We start from the raw sequence: 14,743 nt of genomic DNA on the forward strand, positions 1-14,743 counted from the left end.
AAAATGAGAATGCGCTGCCCGGTGAGTCTACCAGCATGACTCGGCCCAGCAGGGTTCGCTAAACATAAAAAACTCCTGCTTGATCTGGGGGTGACGGGTTAGAACCGGTTGAGCGGTGATGTGCTGGCTACGACTTGGTGCGTTACGAGCGTGGTGAGTACGACGGTGTCCAGTGCGGCTGGGTCGGCTGTGCCATCGTCTTCTGTTGTCACTCCGTCTTCAACTCCCTCTGTCGTGCCTTCGTCGGTGGCATCTTCTACTGTCATCCCATCTGTTGCGCCCTCTTCGCCGGTGGTGTCTTTTCTTTGTCATCACCTCCAGCTCGGCGATTGTCTCTCCACCCGGAAGGCTTTCGAGCAGCTCCGCCGTGGTGCAACCTAGCCCTAACTCATCCCCCGTCGTCTCTCCTTCGTTCGTCAGGGCTCGTCCCCTTATCCGTTCAACCTCTACGGCTGATGTCATGTCCATGAGCAGTGCGTCTTCACACGTAGTGAGGCCCAGTGCCGGTTCTACTGAGGCAGCCCACCCCACACCCTCTGTCTACAGAGCCGGTCAGAGATCCACCTCTGCAAAGCATAGATTCTGGGCTTTGTCGGAGAGTATACGGCAACCCATTGAATCTTTGTGAGTCTTGCACTGCCCCAAAGCCTCCATGGACAATGGCATTACAGCAGCACCAGAAAGGATTGGGGGTTGATCAGTCCTTTGACCGGCATCAGAAGCCCGGATCGGCGTACACTGTTCGTTGTCTTGTATCCTCTCCAAACCAATGCTCGGGCTGTGGTCAAGGTAGAGATGATGTCGCGGGCCAGAGAGCGGCTGGGGAGAAAATCTGAGACGAAGAAGACGTTGAAACTCAATCAGCCTCGAGAATGCATGGGCTATCATCATGCATTGTCACTGGTCTAGATTGAGTTACAATGGAAGGTATGCATGGTACAGTACAATACAGAGCAGTATAGTACAGACTGGTTACAATACACTCCGGTGGCATTAGTAAAGTAGCAGTCGTGAGGTAGATATCAATCAGCACGTTACAGGGTACGCCTGATACTACTAGGGAGGTAAGATCCGGATACATACATACCGGTACTACCCCGCTGCAAGCCCGGCTTTTGTCTACCGCTTTAAGATGGATGCTTCTGCCGCTCGGCGGGGCAATGCACGGACTCCCGCATCCATTCAAACAGGTAAGTTACCTACTGAGCACATCCTAGCTGCAGTGGAGGGACCAACGATGGCGGGTGCACAAGCACGCAAGCACCACTGAGGTGACTGCCCCCGACATTGTTTTTGCCTACCGGGTGGATGTCATCCGCAACAAACGCGACGGCATGGTGAGCCAAAAGATGTTTGCTCACAAGGCGACCTTTATGACGGGGACATCCAGCGAGTCGGAGCTTGAGTACCTGGAGGTCGACCCCCAGATCCTCGCGCAGGACATCAGCCAGCGATTGGAGAACGTCCAAGTCCACCCGATTGGGGATGATGAGGCTTGGGTTTCCGGTGGTCTCTGTCCTGGCAATCATTGGACTGGGCTGCTTCAATTACCAGAAACATTCACAATTCTGTTGCCCGACGCGAGCAATGCGAACGTGTGGGCCCTTTGTTTTCCCGTGTTTCGGTCGTAGATAAAGAGTATCTCGGGACAGATCAAGCGCAATCCAGGGCCCCGCGGCTTGGAAATATGATTAAACAGGTTCGCCATACCGTCCTTTTTTCGTAGTTCCTCGAGGGAGCTGGCATCCAATTCCTCCGGGTATTGCTCATGGAGGTATGTAGCGTACGAAAGCAAAAGGGCAGCGATTCCCGCTGCCACCGCCGTAGCGACCGAAGAGCCCGCCCTACGCGTATCGGGAATGTATTCACAAAGCCTCTCTGGAACGTCTTGGCCGATCGCGGTGAGTGATAGGTTCGTGTATGGCTCCTCCCACGGGGGATTCGTGCTGCTGGGGTTCCCATTGGAGTCGGCCGAGCGTATCGAGAACACAGTCTCCAGCTTTGCGGGGGTGGTCGCGCCTTGGTAAAGGCCGTCGTTGCCCGCGGCGGCGAGGAAGACTATCTTACCCTTTCTATCACCGAGTACTTTCCTCACGGCATCCTCAATGACCTTGTCCTCGTCGTCGTGTCCCCAAGACATCGAGATGATGCTGCACTCATTGTCGGTGGCCGCCCATCTCAAGGCCTGTCGACTGTTAATGACACCATCCTTTGCATACGTACGAACGTGCTCTCAAGGAAGAAAAGGAAGAAACAGACAAAGAAGACTCCTGTGCCTACAACATACCTTGCTGATCCTATCTGCAGTGCCGGAGGTATTGAGATCTTTTTCCGTCACTTTCGCGACATAAATGTCCGCGAACGGTGTGGCTTTTGTCACGAGAGTAGTCATGAAAGTCCCATGCCCGTCTGAGTCGCTCATAAACTGAGGCCCCTCGGAGTCGGTGACAAAATCCTTGTATCCCTTGATCTGGGCTTGTCGCTTCTTATGGCCCTGAAAGTATTCCGTCGCGAGCTTGCATCCCGTATCTAGTATCGCCACACGGGTGGGTCTCAGTCCACTGTTTCGAAGCTCAACACTCATGCCTCGTAGTTTGCTCATCCACTCTTGGGACTTCCCGACACCTCTAAGATGAAACGAAGCGGAGGTTTGAGAGCCTGGAGGTGGCTTGTCGGCAGAGTTAGGGCTGTTGAAAGTCGGGCTGTCGGCAGGCGGCGGTGGTTCCGAACGATCTTTTCTCTCGCAGTGGTTGCTGCGCTTGTAATTGCTGGGCAGCGAACTCGCCAGCCACTCCAGCGGCGTCACAACCCTTTGTTTCAGAATCTTCCGTCTCTCCAAAATGTCCATGCTGGTGTGAAACTTGAAGATACCTCCTCGGACACACGCATCAAAGGCCTGGTTCAGGACAAACTTGCCCGTGTACCCTGTCCAGCTGTCGTCTTGAAATTCGTCGAAGAGCTTCGAGATGGTGCGGAAGGTTTTGTTCATATCGCGAACAAAGCCCGTTGCATCTTGTTGGAGCTGGGGCGTCTGAATCGACCTTCTCAGACAAATCTCCAGGAGCAGAACCCCCAGTGAAAAAATCCGGGGACATCGGTGAATCAGGTCCCTGGTCGAAAACTCCTCCAACTCGTGCTCAGTGAGGGTGAAGGGGATTGAGATGAAGACTTTGCATGGCAGCGGGTCAGCCGGGTTGTCGGAGTTTGGCATAAGCCAGATGGTGGTATCGGACCACCTCGCCAGCATCATCTTCGTCTCATACGACTGCCAGAACCCGCGTGCGACGGCATGACACAACGCAATCTTCTGCGGAATGTCGAGCCTGTATTCTTCAAGAGCGCGCCTTAGGGGGACCCCACCGCCGCGTGCGGCTTCATGGTGCAATGCGCAGGCATAGTCGTACGTGGAGAATCCGCCGTCTTCGAGCTGCAAGAGCAGGCGAGCGTGATTCTCTTCACCCAGCTTCGTACACAAGTTGGTCCCGTCCATCTTCGCAGGGGGAGCCTTTCCGGCCGAGGTAATCTCTTCCTGGGTCGTGGTACACCCAAACTCCTGCCAATACTGCAATGAAGGCGGAGAGATGAGCACATCCAACATGCTCTTCGCACCGTCTGTTCGCTCGGGCCTGCCCAGGTATAGCCTGCCAACGTGCCCCTTCTGCTCAGTCGGGGACCTCTCACAACCCTCGCATCCTGAAAGATCCCAGAGGGCTGACAGAATGCGTGTGATGGCTGTATCCCGTGAAATCCCGTCTTCTTGCGACTCCCCACGATCGCTCATCAGAATTGCTATCTCATCCGAAAGTGTCGTGGACTGGTCGAGCTCCATGATCAAACGCGCGGTAATGATGGGACTCAAAACAAGGAACGTCGGCCCTGTCCTCAGAACCTCGGTGAACCTTGCTTTTTGATCGCTCTGCGGGTGAGAGTTGAAACCCTCCACAATCCTGCGTAGGCTTTCATCTGCCCGCTCCGCTACCTCGGGCCAGGCCGGCCACTGATATGGTGTTGATGATTAGCGTTATCGAGCCACATTACTGGGTGTTGCGGAGCTCACCTTATCAATGAGCATCAGTTCTTGAAGAAGATCTAGCGCTCGATCCCGAATTCTAGGGTCTGGGTCTGTGTGTCTTTTAACCCGACTGAGATATTTGTGGACATCTAGAAGCTTCTTCGACAGTGCATTGGCCTCCGCGGAAAGCCCGTCATTTTCTCTTCCTACTTCCTCAAAGAGATCACCCGTTTCCTTGCTGAGGGAGACTGCGACCTCTACAGGGTCATTCGGGAGTGGCGCATTTAGGTCGTCCGATGGCCGGATCCTCCAAGATCTGAGCAAACGAGTCAGAAAATTTTCAACCATGGCTCTAAATCTCGCACCCGGCTCAGGGAGTTGGCTCTGGATAGGGATGCTAGGATGACAGAAAAGAAAGGCGAAGGTCACTCGGGGGAAATAGAGGGACCAGTTAGGCTCAAGACTGCGGAAAGGGACCTGCGTTTAACAATTTGCAACTGCACCAGCGGGATCGACTACATATACCTCTCTAGGTGATTCTTCAATGTCTTGACAGATAGAGAGAACAACCTTTCACTGGTCAGACATCTCAAGTCACTTGTAGTAACTGTAACTGCAGTCAATTCACAGTAGTTTCTGGAGACAAAAAAATCTTTCTCCCATATCGAAGGCAATCTTCCGAACCTCGAAACCGCCCCCAAGCTTCTGGAGCTCAGATGCCATGCAGTTGTCGATCTGATTCGGTAATCCTACTGCGCCCATTGAGGTTGCTGTCGCGAGTTTGTCTCGCCAATTTTGTTCGCTATGTCAAGTCTAGTCTCAGCTTGATAGTCTTACTCAGGGCCTTGTGACAACATGAGAGAAACCGCCTACCTGAGTGTCAGGTGCTCCTGTCTCTCATTGGATGGTAGATATCACTTCTTCGTGAATCTGCAAGGCCATTGATATTGGCCAATCCCTTATCCACCAGGAATTCACCCTCTAGACTGGTCGGCGATGAAGATCCCGCAATAACTCTTCGGATTTCCAGTCAGTGGGATGTCTTGCAAATTCAGCCCCTGTCTCCAATGTTATGCCGTCCTAGATGCCATTGAAGACGGAGATCCTGTTGTGAATCCACCATGTACACCTCCTTGGCTTGGCGGTGTCAGAGAAGCACGGTTCTAGGCTTCATGGCCTGGATCACTCTTGAGAGATAGTGGATTCATTTGCAATATGTTATGTTCGAGCTATGATTCCGCCAAGAGGACCACGACAGCAGGTTCTACCAATCTTTCTGCTAGAGTGGTGGGTCACAGTCCCCCAGGCCGTCTGCCCCATAGAGTTTCCAGCAGGGTGGGATGAGTAAAGTCGTGGATATCTTGTTGTCCTAGCTCCGATTCTTGCAATAGTCAAACGCCATGGATGCACACCGCCTCTTTGGGTATAGGGGGTTCAAGGGGGTTGGGCGAAGGAGGACCTGGACTTTGGCCCACCCCAACTCTCAACGCCGGACAGGAGCGACTCTGACAGGTAGTGTGAAGCTGCATTTCCCCCTTTCGGTGGACTTGGGCATCGTATTCGTAGGCAATATGTTTTACTCTTCGTATTTGGCGGATGTGTCTTTGCTTTTTGGTGACTCCCCCCGTCCCCCCTTTTCAGTTCCCACCGCTCCTGCCTGTCGCTCTGGCAATGTCTCAGGCAGACCCCGATAGTGTGGTTATGCACGTTTCCGGTGCATCTTCTGGCGCATTCATCAAGATCGAGAACATAGTTGACAGAAGCACTGGACAATCTTTCATGGAATGACCAGAAGAGGGCTCAGACCCACTGTAACTGTGTGTGCACTGCCTATGTCTCTAGTCCTTTTTGTGCAAAGAACCGAGCCAATGCGAGCGTTGTCCGTTGTCCATCCGAGTCGTCTCTTTTGGCTTTGCCAGTCCCTCTATCCGATGAAACAATTATTGAGCGGCGCTCTTCCAGACCACGGGGAAAGGGGAGTGAGTGCTCACCAAGAACAGTCCAGTCTCTGCTGAAAGAGCACAGATACTCCTCCTCCGCCTCCTCCAACCGGCGACGGAAGATAGAGTACGCAGAAAGATCGGTGCCCGTTTGCGCCCACTGCGTGCCCTGACCGGTGAACACCGCCGGCGGCACCATCGTCCCCAACTCATGCAGCGCATATCCGAGGGCACGACCGCACACGGTTGCCAGAGGAGCTGACTGGAAAATTTATGAGGAGATACTGCCGCTAGCTATTGATGCATATGTGTCAGCTAGAAAGCCAACGAATTAGCAGAGGATGATATGCGAGTTGAGGCTGCCGCTCAAGGCGCAATTCGGTCGCATTCACGTCCCTGACACTATTCACTCCAGTACTGGTCAAAATGCCACAGTTGCCATTCTTGTCATCTTGGTGCTTCATTGTTAGTTCAATTATTTCAATTCTCCTCGTCAGGTGATAGACTCTAGAAGATGGATATTCCTGAGTGGGATGTCCCAGCCCCCTTTGTTTTAATCGTATCCCATGCATACCTTGCAAGATCTTAGAGAACCCGTGTCCGAGGGTCCAGGATCTATCTGCGAATTAATTCCTGTCTATCTAGGATGATGTAGATGACGCGTACAGTAGCTGGCCGAGATGCATGGGATCGGGCTTCCACCCTTGCTTTCTCTTCTGTTCGCGTGTGCTCTGAGGACACTTGGTTCAGAATACTATCAGATTCAACAAGCAAACTATATATGCCCTGAAAACTCAGATAACCAGCACATACGACCACAGGGTGTGGAAAACAGGGCTTCCCGTCCGCTCAGCCGTACTTAAGCCACACGCCGGGAGGTTAGTAGTTGGGTGGGTGACCACCAGCGAATCCCTTCTGTTGTATGTTTTTTGCAAGCCCACAGTCAAGCCCACAGTCATATTGCTCTTCATACCCTCCTTGTCCTCGATCAATGACAGCGGAGAACCACAATATCGCCCACGCCCACTTCCTCTGTCAAGCTAACAACGCTCGTATCAAGGGTGTGACGGCCGTTGTGCGAACACCGGGCCCTCCCAGGTCTACCTCACACTAAAACCTGCCCAAGGGCCACCAAGCTCTCGACCCGCAACTGTGCTTCCCAGTAGAGTTACGGAAACAAGGACAAGAAAAGGCTAAACAGCCAGAGTCATGAGTCGTGAAATCATATCCCGGCGCAGAAACTCTGTAAGAGCTCGGTAGGATTTCAGTTTGCTCGGAGTCTTTGCGCATAGCCAATGCGAGCGCGATGCCTCCTCGTGCGGGTCGAAACATCAGACTAGGTCTGGATTACATCTTGGTGAAGTCGAGGACCCGCGCTAGAAATAAACTACTAATCATCTCTCGGCACATGCTCGTGCTCTGAATCCAAAACCACCAAGGGAGCGTAGCAGCACTTCCCCTTCCTCTACCCAGCATTGCTCTGTTTCTCTCAAGAATAAGGATTCAAGTATCTCACTCAACGCTCAACGCCAAAGAGTGAAGCCAGCGATGATCATGACATTCAAATCCACCCTCCTCTTCTCCCTGACGGTCCTATCCTCGAGCGCTCTCACCCTTCCCAACTCCGTCACCCCGCTTCAGCAGACGCTGCTCGACCAGGACCCTCCTCCCTGTGACATATCATCCCCCGAGACGCAGATGCAGCAGCAGGATACCACCGCAGTCCACGACAGCCAGCTCGGAATTCACTACGGCCAATGCTACAACCTCATCCACCCGGATCTCGGGCCGATCGTGGACAGCACGTGGGGCGCCTGGGCGCAGCCGTGGCAACTGCTGACCTTCAAGGAAGGCAGCATTCAGCGGCGGTTCCAGGTGTGTCGCAACACGGACTGCGAGTCCGGCGGCCCCGTGGGGGAGGACGAGGGGTTCTATCTCCGGGATCTGAGCGGCTCGCCGAAGTCGCAGCGCCATCCCGCCTTCCTGGCCTTTTTAGATCTCGGGGCGCAGAGCCAGCTCTGGCCCTACGCCAACGACAACCTGGGCCGGCTGGCGGTCTTCCAGGGCGCGCCCACGGGGAACGCCGTCAGGCTCCGCCTGAAGGAGAGCGCCCACGGATTCAACGGGCTGCATGTCAACTCGAATGGCTGGCCCGGGCATAGCTATGTGTTCACCGATCGGCAGCACAATGGCCTGACCTTGGGGTTCAAACCTGCTTCCTGCTGAAGGCAAAGCTAGACAACTGAGCATCCGCTTGGGGTGAGGAGTGGTGCCTCATCACGTCGCAATCATCGCAGGTGCAGTCAGTCCGCACAGAAAAGGGGGAGACAGATCTAAGCAGTCCGCGCACGGCCAACGAGTGATGTTGGGGAGTGATTTTTGCAGCAAAAGCTATCTTGCCCTATCTGGACTGAAGAGACGTCATGTAGTGCACAAGCACATGGTATTATTATGATACCTCATCAGTGAGTGATGTGCAGTGATCAACGATTGCAGGTAGCATTCACGGGCGGTTTCGATAGTACAAAAGTGAAATTCATTACCTTTTGCTGTAGCTTTGTCTCTATCAATGGAAGTAGCATGACTTAACAGGGGCCATCACAATATAAAAGAGAATTCTGTTTCTTGCACCAAGGTTCCGGTCCGGCTGTTCCGTTGTTCAAAATGTGACTCTGTATGGCCATTCTATGGAGGAGGACTAGTTAGAAGATGCACCTTCTTCTTGGTCAGCTCGTAGTTGATGCCTGAAGTACTACCTTTCTAGGTTTAGTGACTCTGTAGATGCCTGAGAAACTACTACATGTAGTAGGCGGTCGTTTTAAGACGCTCGGACCAGCCACGGCGGGAAGGGGGGAGCATCTTTTTTGTCTCGGCACTGTAGCAGGTTCTCACTTCCCCCTCCTCTCGGCCCGTAATCTGCTTTCGCCCAAAGCTTGCTGAATCCTTGCGAGTGGCAAAAGTTCCAGGATACGGTTCAGCTCTGGCTCTCGCTTCAGCTTTTACAACAGTGGATCCTATCCTCGGGGCTTGAATTGGTTCTTTTTAGTGTAGTCATAACTCATTGGCGTCTCCAGTATAGGTGCGTTGGGGTCCTGATTAGTATAGACTGCTGAAGACGTATTTCGGGGATCACTGAACATACATTGCATTAGACACACACAGTCTAGCCGTCAGGGCAGGGAAGCCTTGAGCGAAGGGGGAGCACAACGAGCTCTTTCCCAACGGCTTGCCATGTCTCACCATCGATGCATCAATCAAAGTAGATATGTTTGGCTTGAGTACGCTCTACTATGCCATTGGAAGCACTTGATTCCACCGCCAACGTTCCGTAGTGGTCCAGTGGCGCGTTGGCATGATACTCCATGCACTGCAATCGTCTGTCAAAGGAGTCTGGTCTTCATTCTATTCTTATCAACGAGTACTGCGCCAGTTAGACAGCCCGCCTAGCTATCCTGCAGGTCCTCGAACACGATTTAATAGGCATGAATCTCAAGACTTCATCATCTCATTGCTGAAGAGGACTCAAACAACCGTGATATGTCCAACCAACCCTTTGCCCCGACAAATTCACCAACACGAAACATCAAAACCCATAAGACCTCACCCTCAACGACCCCGCCGTGCCCCCAATCGTGGCCCCGACACACCTGCCCGGATGCCAGACGGCAAACAACAACACCACGGCGGCGATAGGCGCGAACTCCAAGCACGCAAAGTAGACCTCATGGGTCGCCAGCGTGGCGCCCAGCCCCTGCGCCGTCTCCGCCAACCGGAAGATGGTGCGCAGATACACCAGCAGCGTGGCCAGCCCAAACACCCCACAGAACACGCCATACCGGGGCGGCCCCTCCCCCTTCCGCGCGGCCGTCCAAATCAGCCCCCTCGCGCGGACCAGAAACCCCGCCGCCACGGCAATGAACACCGTCATCGCGAAGACCTGGTACGCCAGCCCGCCCAACAGGATATGGTTGGCGACGGAGGGGTCCTGCCGCCGCGACTCGCGCACGCCGACCAGCACGGCGCCGGCGATCTGCACGACGGTCGAGACGACGTCGGAGGCGATGAAGAACCACAGGATCACCCGGGGCGGTAGGAGGGCGTGCTGCCGGCCGAGGAGCCGGATCAGCCCGGACAGGATGGTGTAGATCCCCGCGGCCAGGAACACGGGCGCCGTGACGATGAAGAAGTAGTTGAGCACGAAGTAGATCAGGTTGTACGGGTCCTGGCGCGCGGACAGCGCCCGCGCGATGTACCCGACGATCTCGAAGACCAGGCCCACCGAGAAGGGGAGCCACCACCAGCTGCGGTGGCGGATCGTCTGGACGGTGTGCGCGACCAGATGCACGAAGAACCAGGTGGCCGCGAAGGCGGCGAGCGCGAGCGAGGGCGTGTAGCCGTAGATGATGATCGAGGTGTCGTTGGGCCCGTTGGGGTTGGGGAAGTTGGGGTCGATGTAGCCGAAGGATCGCGCTTTTTGGGACTCTTAGTTAGGGCTTGGGTTTGGAGGGTGTTGGGATGTGAGTTTGGCCCCGGGAGGGGGGGGGGGGAAATCGGTACAGTACCTGTGATATGCGGGTGGGAGCGCGCCATGAGTAATCAGCTGGGGCGCGGTATTCGCCTGCGTTCAGTCACTTTGCATGTTCGCGATAAGGGGGCAGGTGAGGGCTGTTATAAGGTGTTTGGGCGGGACTACCGCCAAGCGATCTACTCGTCTTGTGGAGAGACGTGTTCGTGGAGTGTCCTGGTGGGTGGGTATAAATGGCTGCAACAGAACTGGTCATGCCAATGCGCGCCCAGGACCTCGCTTAGACCGGTCCTGGCTTGGCCTGCGTACACGTGCGAATCCAGGTCCAGATCGTCCGCAGCTCACCTGGCTCGATTCCATCGGCAAAGCAACAAAAAGCCAAAGGCCCTCTCGGCTCTTTCAAGGTTCTCGCCCAGAGCTCAGCTCCGCAAACTGTGGGTCTTCATGTTGGCCCTGCGGCTTATCCTCACACTATGTACGGAGTATGTACTCTTAGGGTTGTCCCCATGCGGGGAACGTCAACTGGTCAACAGGTCGCACGAGCCTCAAAAAGCCCTTCCTCCTTCCATGAGCGGATCAGAACATACAGACTATCACAACAAAGATCCCTAACGGAAACATGAGTCCCGGAATCTCCTCCTTTTCTCTGCCCGCGACATGCTAAAGGGGAGCGGTACGTCATCGAGCGGAAATGCCAATTCCAAGGTTAGCCAAGCCTGCCAAAACCTGGCTTTCCGAGCGATCGAACAATCCATGCGAAATCCCGATCTCCGCCTGCGCCACCCTCGCTAATCGGAACCAGCGGGGGTTGTTCGGTCCAGAATATCAGTAGAAAGTTGTCCTGTTGATTGTCATTTGTCATTTGCTGTGTTTGACACGTTCAGAGCGGACTTTGCTTCATTGGCTGTTTTTCCTCGATCGAATCTACCGTGGTCGATTGGCATTCGCAACTCTATATTAGTACTCAGAGCATGGGAGTATATTCTCGAAATTATGTACACCAAGCACTATCAACACGGACGGTTCATACAAACAAGGCTGTACTGTACTGCATCAGCTGGGTATGGGCGTTTTTGTACGAAGCTTTGCAACACCGGGCACACGCTCATCTATTATATACCAAATGATCCCCCGCCCACAGCTCAAGCAGAGACAGCTTCAGCTCCCGTAGCTCCCGCGCGCAGAGGCGCGTACCTTGTCTCTCGTGCAGCGCACGCACACCGTCGCACTTCGCGCCAGACAACCACCCCCGTGGCTACCATCATGACCACCATGAAACCGAGGTAAGCACCCGCCCTGTTTCTGTGATTAGTCCACGGCTTTTGTTTCGATCTGCCTCTGCCGTACCTACTGGAGGGAAGATACGAGATGGCTGGACTCACCGATTCCAATTACTCTCAACAGCAGCAGCGCTTTCGTGACCGTCCACCGTGTGGGAACCCGCCCCATCGCCCTCAACCACCGCTGGCGCGGAAGAAGGGACCGCATCATCGACCTCGACACCCGGTCCCGACAGCAAGGTCTGCCCAGGCGCGCAGGCAGCGAGATGATCTGCCGGGATACGAGTGGAGAGCTGCAACCGTTCCTGGAGGGCCAGCGGGGCTTCGACGAGGGTGAGCACGAGACCCGAGTACGCGTGCCATTCCATGTGGCAGTGGAAGATCCAGACGCCTAATACGAGCAGTAAGCACCACAGGAGCTTTTTTTCTGTTTTCGTTTCCAGCAAACCAAAACAAAACAAGAGAAGCAACACTGACCAGGATTCGTCGATCGGAACCGAAGCACCAGATTCCCACCGGGATGGACAATGGCCGTGTCGCGCCGGATGGGAACCCTGGGAAAATCCGCCTCGGTCGCTCCGGTGTCCGCGAAACTGCCATTCCCGGCCTCGGAGCGGTAGACCACCTGGAAGTTATGACCGTGCAGGTGGAACGGGTGGCGGCTCATGTGGCCGTTGTTGACCACCAGTTCCACGGTCTGGTTCTCGGCGAGGATGAAGGTGTTGGTGGATCGGTTGTAGGCTGTAGCGTCGGTGGAAAGAGATCCAGCTTCGAGGGCGTGGTATAAGGTCGGGTAGTCGGGCGGGGTGTAGGCAATGTCGTTGAAGGTCCAGCTGTTCATGGGGTTTTGGAGGTTGGATAAGTTGGTTTCGTGTGTGGGTTGAGAGCGCTAGGGCGGAGGGCGGAGGGGAGGAGAGGTAACATACTGGCTTTTTCCATCCCCAAGTCGAGCCGTTCCCATGTTCAGAGTGATGCTTTGATCTGGTGAGGTGAAGAGTGGCTCCGAATCATACGGTTCCAGGGTAATGTCGTCGATTGCTTGGGAGATGTCGATGTCTGCGGATGGTTCGTCGAGTGGCAGGCGCTGATCGTAGACTAACCACCCGGTAACGGTGACTTGAGGTCGCGAGTGGGCCATCATAATCAACGTCTTGCAGAAGCAGATCAGCAACGGACCCCGCATCTACTGTCCACGTGAGGCATACCTTGTCCATGGTCACGGTAATAGCGTAATTGCGACTGGCATTGTCCTTGCCCTCGATCAGAACCCCGTATCGCTGACCCGCAGCGATGTAGATAGTCCGTGCTTGTGCGCGCTTCGTGTAGACACCATCCACTTCCACAATCGTCATCTCGTGGTCCTCAATTGAGACATATTGTCCCATGAAGCCGCCGATATTCGCAATTCGAACATGATATTTCTCGCTCGGTCGAACCGGAATTTGGAGGTTCTGAGTGTCGTTAATCAAGTTTGAGTCCGGTGTAGGATCATGAAGCATAGACTGATGGAGATAGTGTGGCATCATCTCCGGCATCTGCTCGTGATACCAATCCGAGATCGAGAATACAATCTCCTCATTATACTCATCATGGTATGGGAAGGCCGCATCATGCACGACCAAGAGACCACGGAGCCCATCCGGGTACTGTGACTCGGCATGGGCATGGTACCAGTACGTTCCTGGCTGGTTGACCTGTTGATTTTACTTAGACGATTGTTTGTTCGCGCCAATGAATACGGAAGCTCGCTCTAACCTGAAACCTATATTGGAAATTGGATCCCGGTTGAATGGCGCACTGGGAGACCTGGGCAGTCCCATCCATGTGCGGGGTGCCCTCCATGAAGATGCCGTGAAAGTGTAGAGCCGTGGACTGATTGCCCAGCGAGTTGAGCACATTCACAACTATAGTGTCCCCTAGGTCGGCTTGGATCTGCGGCAGCGGCCAGGCATCATTGATGCCAATTGTCGGTCGTACTCTGGCACCATCTGGGTTGGCGAGGACCCAGGTAACGTTGAAATCATATTCGACTGTTTTGGAGAGAACAGTAGTGACGATTGTCAGTAGGCCGAGAAGGCGTGCCGGAGACAGCATAGCCTGTTGCATCAGAAGTGGCAATCAGGAGTTCCTTCTTCGCAAAGGTGAACTCGCGAACATAAATGCGTGGAGTTGATAGCGGTGAATGCCGGCCTGGAAGGTAAAGGGTAAGCATTCAGTGTCAACGGCTCTTTAGGGGATCAGGCAATCTGTTATCGGCCCCATTCTCTATCCGGGCATAACATTATGCCCACAGCCAGACCGGCAACAAACGGCTGTACTTCCGAGGCTTGTGTTCCTGAGGTCTTGCTTCCTATCATATCAAAGTGAATATGGCATAAGGGATGAGTGAATCATTTATCCTATGGTAGGACCGGAATTGAGGAATTGAATCGCAGGTTCCAAAACAACCTCAGTCCTACACGTGATCTAGCATAACCAACAATGCTGATTCAGCAAAGGACGGTGATCACGTGACTATAAAATGTTCAAGCAAATGAAGACAAGGAACATCTGCACATGATTATAAGCTTACCTCTTCCCAACAGAGAGTCTTGAGCAAAGGGAGCGGGTGTGACATCTGTCAGGACTAAACCATCGAATGTGCATGGAAATCGACCGTCCGCGAGAGTCGATTCCCGGCTGAGCGGGTTTGACAACGCCCATAGCAAATCCCAATCCCAATCATAGCCGATATCACACTGGGGCGCATTGCTTGTGGTATTGTTACGGCCGAGAAAGAGCTTCTCGAAAAAGACCTCCAGAGCCGTGACAGACTTTGTCGCCGAGTTGGCTAACACATCGTATAATTTTAAGACTCGGAGAGCCGTGTGCCACGTACGATAATCCTTGGAGTCCGCGGTGGAACCATCCTTGGCCTCCAGAAAGCGCTCCACGAGGATCATCATGGTAGCGTTGTAGACATCTTGAGGATCGCCGGAGGGATCGC

The 14,743-nt window shown here is 54.1% G+C and overlaps 4 protein-coding genes across 4 annotated transcripts; 1 reads left to right on the plus strand and 3 right to left on the minus strand.

The window, feature by feature from the left end:
• Window positions 1–98: 98 nt before the first annotated feature.
• On the minus strand, window positions 99–6,416 carry BO95DRAFT_459699 (S8/S53 family peptidase; the record flags this gene model as incomplete). The annotated part of the gene is made up of 8 exons (XM_025588673.1): window positions 99–298; window positions 342–540; window positions 1,302–1,513; window positions 1,552–2,185; window positions 2,288–3,997; window positions 4,058–4,328; window positions 6,036–6,210; window positions 6,281–6,416. The coding sequence occupies 8 exons, from the start codon at window positions 6,414–6,416 to the stop codon at window positions 99–101; spliced, it is 3,537 nt and encodes a 1,178-aa protein (XP_025446254.1).
• A 1,090-nt stretch (window positions 6,417–7,506) lies between these two features.
• BO95DRAFT_504911 (uncharacterized protein) lies at window positions 7,507–8,274 on the plus strand (the record flags this gene model as incomplete). Its single annotated transcript, XM_025591140.1, has 1 exon — window positions 7,507–8,274. The coding sequence occupies one exon, from the start codon at window positions 7,507–7,509 to the stop codon at window positions 8,176–8,178; it is 672 nt and encodes a 223-aa protein (XP_025446255.1). The 3' UTR covers window positions 8,179–8,274.
• Window positions 8,275–9,200: 926 nt separating this feature from the next.
• BO95DRAFT_405312 (RTA1 domain-containing protein) lies at window positions 9,201–10,663 on the minus strand. The gene is made up of 2 exons (XM_025583993.1): window positions 10,515–10,663; window positions 9,201–10,422 (listed from the first exon to the last, which is right to left on the minus strand). The coding sequence occupies exons 1-2, from the start codon at window positions 10,540–10,542 to the stop codon at window positions 9,536–9,538; spliced, it is 915 nt and encodes a 304-aa protein (XP_025446256.1). The 5' UTR covers window positions 10,543–10,663; the 3' UTR covers window positions 9,201–9,535.
• Window positions 10,664–11,809: 1,146 nt separating this feature from the next.
• BO95DRAFT_244140 (multicopper oxidase) lies at window positions 11,810–14,063 on the minus strand. Its single transcript, XM_025581368.1, has 5 exons — window positions 13,513–14,063; window positions 12,963–13,451; window positions 12,684–12,907; window positions 12,235–12,590; window positions 11,810–12,148 (listed from the first exon to the last, which is right to left on the minus strand). The coding sequence occupies exons 1-5, from the start codon at window positions 13,861–13,863 to the stop codon at window positions 11,856–11,858; spliced, it is 1,713 nt and encodes a 570-aa protein (XP_025446257.1). The 5' UTR covers window positions 13,864–14,063; the 3' UTR covers window positions 11,810–11,855.
• Between the last annotated feature and the right edge of the window lie 680 nt (window positions 14,064–14,743).

The sequence above is a fragment of the Aspergillus brunneoviolaceus genome (assembly GCF_003184695.1).
Source record: "Aspergillus brunneoviolaceus CBS 621.78 unplaced genomic scaffold BO95scaffold_7, whole genome shotgun sequence".
Lineage (NCBI taxonomy): Eukaryota > Fungi > Ascomycota > Eurotiomycetes > Eurotiales > Aspergillaceae > Aspergillus > Aspergillus brunneoviolaceus.